The 6,124-nt window shown below is 39.8% G+C and overlaps 1 protein-coding gene across 1 annotated transcript; it reads right to left on the bottom strand.

Annotated features, from left to right (window-relative positions):
* Window positions 1-2,795: 2,795 nt before the first annotated feature.
* On the bottom strand, window positions 2,796-6,124 carry LOC138876931 (intracellular protein transport protein USO1-like). The gene is made up of 6 exons (XM_070156186.1): window positions 5,721-6,124; window positions 5,430-5,615; window positions 4,515-5,364; window positions 4,137-4,434; window positions 3,877-4,010; window positions 2,796-3,185 (listed from the first exon to the last, which is right to left on the bottom strand). The coding sequence occupies exons 1-6, from the start codon at window positions 6,122-6,124 to the stop codon at window positions 2,796-2,798; spliced, it is 2,262 nt and encodes a 753-aa protein (XP_070012287.1).

Here is a 6,124-nt window from a genome sequence, read left to right on the forward strand (position 1 = left end):
TGTCACATGTACAGTTACAGGCAGGTACTTTCAAATCCAACATGCCATCAATAAAAAGACAAACAAAAAGAGAAACAAAAGCCACAAAACATCATAACAGAAGACAACTAGGCACTGAGAAGTTTCTAAGGGGCACTAGAAGAGGGAGACTTGGAGAAAAAGGCAACAAGGGTATTGAGAACCAGGTCCATACGAGCATTTGCAGACAGCTGCTCTTCAAGTAGTTTTGCACGAAGCTCATCATTTTCCTTTGTTAAGCGGGCAACTTCTTCATTTGTGGAATTAACAGAACCAGGTCCCCTAACAGCTTGACTGAGCTGAGTTTCCAGTATGGCATTCTGAGCCTCAACCTCATGATCTCTTCGGAAGCAGTATTTTGAGCATTGATCAGCTGAGAAATGGTCGAGGTGCTTCCACCAACCTTTTCTACTCACTAACATTCTTCCAGAGTAGTTTTGGAGAAGGTTTTCTTGCGTGTGCCCACTTTGGGATTAGCCAAAGGAACCTTGTAGAACATAAACACTCGAGTGAGGAGAAAGCCATATGGTAGCCCGTAATTGCCACAAGCCATATGGTAGCCCGTAATTGCCACCTTTAAAGTTTTCCACATTTTGCATATGTTTTATCATGATTTCTGGCAGATTGATCGGGACAAACTCATCAAGAGCCTCCATTAAGACCAGATCAGACTTTGAAGTGATAGACCGCCTCTCAGCACGAGGTAAAAGCACCTTATTGACTAGCTCAAAGAGAAGCTGATACTCAGGAAGTAGCGCCTTCTTATGCACCCGTTACCCCTACTGAACAACTTGTTCTTTCATGATAGCTCTTCTAAAGTTAGTACCACAGGCACCCTTGACTGAGGAGATCCCTTCACATGGAATTTGGAGAACCTTCCCCAATGTTGAAGCATCAAGCACAATGTCTACTCCATTTACTAGCACACAGATGTGATCCCCCTCAACAATAAAGAGAGATGCGTAGTAATTTTATACCGCATCTTCGTACACCTTAGGTACATCCTCTTGAAACAAATGGTTCCATCGCTGAAATTCCACCATCTCCAGAACTTGCCTCATACCTGCCATCTCTGAGATTGCCGGATCAAATATACGACCCCACAAGACTTTCTGAGTTCTCAATCTCTCCTGCCAAAGACCACTGTCATTAGGTATGGTCTTCATAGAACCAGGTGCCCCTATAGTTTCCTGTTTTCATTTTTTGGACCCCTCAACAAACTTCCCTTTCCGGTTTACAACCCCCACAGTATCTTCTTCAGACATAACTTGCTCAACTACAACCTTCTTAGACTTACTGCTACCCTTCATGGACGTTTTTCTTTGTTTTTCAATAGCTTCATCGGAAGCTCCAACCACAGACTTCTGGATTTTTGTAGATTATTTTACTAAGGAACTGGGTTCATCTACAACATATTCATCAACCTCAACCACTAGAATGCTTTTGTCAAACACAAATTCCCCTTGTTTTATCAATTTCTTCTTCTTTTTCTTAATACTCCTCTTACTTTTCTGTAAGGCAGACTCAAAAGTCTCTTTCTGCTGCAACCTGGTAGTGAGTCGTTTGGAAGAGGATTCAGGAGTTTTTTTTGGTTTGCGCATCTTAAATTGTGCGCTGAGAACCATATCATCTTCATCAATAGGGATCTCACTGGGTGTAATAGATTCTAAGGGCTATAAACAAGAGGTTCCTGAGTTGATTTAACTGGAAGAGAATCAGGTTCTCCAACAGGTTTTTTTGTGACTATTTCATGGACTAGAGACTCGAAGAGTACCAAGTTTCTTTCATCGCCTAGGAATGGAGTTTCTTCCCCTTGAGACTCATACAAGAGGAAGGATGCTTCATTCAAAATACTTTCAGTAGCGATAGCCATGATATTGTATGATGCTTCCTTTTATGATGACTCTTGAGAGCCACTGAGTCCAAAATGGAGGAGTTCAGATACTGATCAGGATCATCCTCAGAGACCTCTGACACCTGAGTGGTAACACCTGAATGTTCTTTGGTGAGATCAGAAGAAGGGGGAGACGTAGGGTTTTCAACACATCGAGTTTGACGGAGAAGGAAAAACAATAGGAAATAAGGAGAAAACATGTGTGGGTGCAGTAGTATTTGGAATAGTGGAAGAGTGAATTTCTGGAGATGACTTTAAGGATAATAGGGAAGTGGGAGTGGTGTTGATGGTAGGAGAAGGAAGAGATTATTCGATTGCCATTGTAGGAGGATTTGGTAGGAAATTTGAGTACGAGAGAAGTTAAGAGAGGATCACAGAGATACAAAGGAGATAAAAGTTCAGGACAACTGTGAGAGAGAGAGAGCTTTATGGGAATAAGGGTTAATAATGAGAAGGGAGAGAAGGGTTCTGAAGGGTTTTGAAATGGCGGTAGGTTTGTGGTAATACATAACATGCAGAGGAGGTGAAAGGATTAAAAAGACAGGACGTGACATGCAGACTCGGAAAAGTTGGATGATGTGGTAGTTGAATTAATTTTGTTAACCTTTTTGAGAAAGCATGCGAAAAACAAACACATTACTACTAACCTGTGGTATAGAAACCTGATTCCCGAACAGTTTTTGAAAAAAAATTTAGCAGCTCTTCTTTCGCAGTTCAGCATTGTACCTTTAGCTTATATTATCGTCATGCGTGTTTACCTGCAACTGTATCGATGTGAGTTAGGCTTGGCCAGAAAACATTTTAGCTAGTTTTACCTGAAGGTGATTTTCATAGCCAATTGATGAGGTATCAGGTTCTCAATTAAGCTTCAATAGCCCCAACTTCACCTTGTTTCTTTATTCTGACTCATCATATCAGCCTTGCCATTTGAAACATTAGATATTTCCCCAGGAACCAAAAGTGGTTCAATATCTTGATCATCATTGTTTCCTCCCTTGTTAGAAGAGGGAGTCTTGTTGAATAACTCATGACTACTTTTTTCCATACATTGTGTCCTTTTGTTGCAGACTTTGTAGACTTTTCTTTGAGAGGAATATCTCAGAAGGATTCCTTTATCGCTTTGTGCATCAAACTTCACAAGCTCGTCCTTCCCGTTGTTGAGATCATAGCGTTTGCATCCAAAGGTTCTCAGATGAGTTATCTTTGGTTTTCTTCTATTGAGAAACTCATAGGGGGTTTTGTTTAGGAGGGACCTGATCATACACCTGTTCACCTAGTAGCAAGCAGTGTTTATTGCTTCTGCCTAGAATTTTTGGCGATTCCACTATCGATGAGCATTGTCTATGTGATGTATTCCAGAGTTCTGTTCTTCCTTTTAACAACACCATTTTGCTATGGAATCCTTGGTGCTGAGAAGTTGTGAGTGATCCCATTTTCATTACAAGACTCATCAAATTTGGCGTTGACAGATTCTGTCCCATGGTCAGATCTTACATGCTAACTTCAATTCCATCTTCACTTGAATCTTCTTGACAAATGTCACAAATACCTCAAAAATCTCTTTCTTTATTCTAAGAAACAGTGTCTAGGTGAATCTTGAATTTGGCGGCCCACGAACCAGGACCTTCTGAATCAGTTTATTCAGAAATGAGAAGTTTGCATGTCCCAATCTTTTATGCCAAATTTTTGCATCATTATCAATTGCCTTCAAGCAGCTCATATCACCAGCTTGTAGAGATTTAAAGTTAGCGACATAGATGTTCTTGTATCTTTTGGATACTAAGACCACTTAACTAGTTACCAGATTGGTAACTGTGCGCACTTTTGATAAGAACTCTACTTTGTTCTTTTTATCACAGATTTGAGAAACACTCAAGAGATTGTACTTCAAGTAATCCACATAGTACACATTCTCAATTGAGTGTGAAAGAGACTTTTCAACTTTTCCAACACCGAGAATGTACCTTTTTTATTTCTAAAGGATACATTCCCTTTCCTGTAGGGCTTTCAGTGAGGGAAAACCCATGGTGTTTCCAGTCATGTGATTTTAGCATCCACTGTCCATGAACCATTATAGTCTGCTTCCTCTCACTGTTCCCTGTACATATAAATTATGGGTTAGATTTAGGAACCCAAACTAGTTTGGGTCCTTTGTTATGAGAAAAGGGATAAATAAGAGTTTTTCTAGTCCATGTAGGCAATATTCATTTCTTGCGAGTGGTACCTGGTCCCTCTTTAGTAGTCACTTTTTCAGTAAACAATTTGTTTTTCTGAACAGATTGAACCCTGGCCTGGCAATTTTCTTTGAAGTGCCCTTTGTTCACACAGTGGGTACAAAGCCAGTTATCAAGAACTGTTACATACTTGCTGTGAGGGTTGTAAGGAGTTTTCTCCTTTTGAAACCCGATTCCCTGTCTGTTTCCACTATTGTTAAAGTACATGGCATTAACAACATCTGAGGACCAGGTCCACTTGAGAGATTTCTCAAGATCAGTTTTTACTTTCTTCAGTTCAGCTTGAAGCTGCCTATTTTTCTCGAGTTCACCACATAGACTAGTTTTAACATCAGTTAATTCTTTTTCAAGCTTGATATGTGACTCACTGCTACTTTTTTCCCTTTCTCAATACTTGCAGGCCTAAGTTCTGATTTGAGTCCCTCAGTAGTTTCCTCTAGGTCAGTGATTATCACTAAAAAGTCATCCCTCTCATACTCAGTAGCTGCAATTTTCTCTTCTAAAGTGTGCTTTTCATTGCTAAAGCCCTCTATGGTTTCCTTCAAATCAACAACCACTACCATCAAGTCATCTCTCTCATTTTCTACACTATTTATTTTTTCATTCAAAGCTTCATTTTCTTTTTCAAAATTAGCTATGGTCTCATTTAGATCAACTACACAGACCACCAGATCGTCTCTAGATTGTTCAGCATCTCCTAGCTCTATGGTCAAGATCTCCTTATCATTAATAAGACTATAATATGCATCAATTAGAACATTTTCTAATGACCTTAATTTCTTAGAAGAGTAAGACTTCAGATTTCTCTGAACATCCCTGAAATTTACCTCATTATTTTCATCCTCTTCATCATCGTCAGACGGAGCCATCAGTGCAAACAGTGAGTCATATTTCATTGCTTTAGTTTCCACTGCCACAATAGAGCTGTTTTCTGCATCTGGTTCCCCTTCTGATTCACCGGAGGAGTCTCCCCAAGCAGCAAGAGCTTGCTTCACCACATTGTCAGTTGCACTTTTTCGACTGAATCGTTTGTCAGGAACCGAGTTCCTTTTTGCTGCTTTGTCAAGGTTTTGCTTGTATTGCTCCTGTTTTAGAAGTGGGCAGTCTTTGATGAAATGCCCTGACTTTCCGCACTTGTGATAGAGATCATTGTTCCTTGCCTTACTTGAACTACCCCTCTTTGGTAAACCGTCATTCCTTCGAACCATCTTTTGAAACCTTTTAGTAAGATATGCCATATCACTATCTTCTTCACTTGAGTCACTATTTTTAGCTTTGAGCACCAGGTTCTTTTCCTTATTTGGCTCTCTCCTTTCAGTGTCTTTTTTTTTTTCATCTCGTATGTCTTTAGATTTCCAATCAGCTCATCCATGGTTAGAGTTTGTAAATCTTTAGCTTCAGTGATGACATTCACCTTACTCTCCCAAGAGCCAGGTAGAACACTAAGAATCTTCCTTACAAGCTTGTTTCTGGGAATAACATCTCCAAGTGAATGAAGCTCATTTATAATGGATGTGAATCTAGTGTGCATATCTTGTATAGACTTATCATCCTTCATCCTGAAGAGCTCATACTCAGCGGTGAGCATGTCAATCTTGGACTGTTTAACCTGAGTAGTTCCTTCGTGTGTTGTTTGCAATGTTTCCCATATTTCTTTGACAGAATCACAAGCTGAGATTCTGTTGTACTCATCAGGTCCTATACCACATACCAAGATTTTCTTGGTACGATAGTTCTTTTCTACAACTTTTCTGTCAATATCATTGTACTCTTTTTTGTTTTTCGGCACCATTGGTCTAGTTTGTCCAAACTTCTTCATAGGAACATGTGGACCATCACAAATGATGTCCCACAATTCTGAGTCTTTAGCCATTATAAAATCATGCATACGAGTCTTCCACCAGCCGTAGTACTGACTATTGAATCTAGGAGGTCTGTAGGTTGATTGTCTTTCCTCAAAGTTAGGTGGAGCATCCAT

Source organism: Nicotiana sylvestris, chromosome 9 (assembly GCF_000393655.2).
Source record: "Nicotiana sylvestris chromosome 9, ASM39365v2, whole genome shotgun sequence".
Taxonomy (NCBI): Eukaryota; Viridiplantae; Streptophyta; class Magnoliopsida; order Solanales; family Solanaceae; genus Nicotiana; species Nicotiana sylvestris.

Bases quoted from the DNA above. Each gene is read 5' to 3' on its own strand.
- LOC138876931 (XM_070156186.1), bottom strand. From the start codon at position 6,124: ATGGATGCTCCACCTAACTTTGAGGAAAGACAATCAACCTACAGACCT. The intron at 5,616-5,720 runs GTATGAGCTCTT...TGTTATTCCCAG, and splicing joins ATTGACATGCTCACCGCTGA to AAACAAGCTTGTAAGGAAGA. The intron at 3,186-3,876 runs GTACATTCTCGG...GCTTGCTACTAG, and splicing joins ATCCTTTAGAAATAAAAAAG to GTGAACAGGTGTATGATCAG.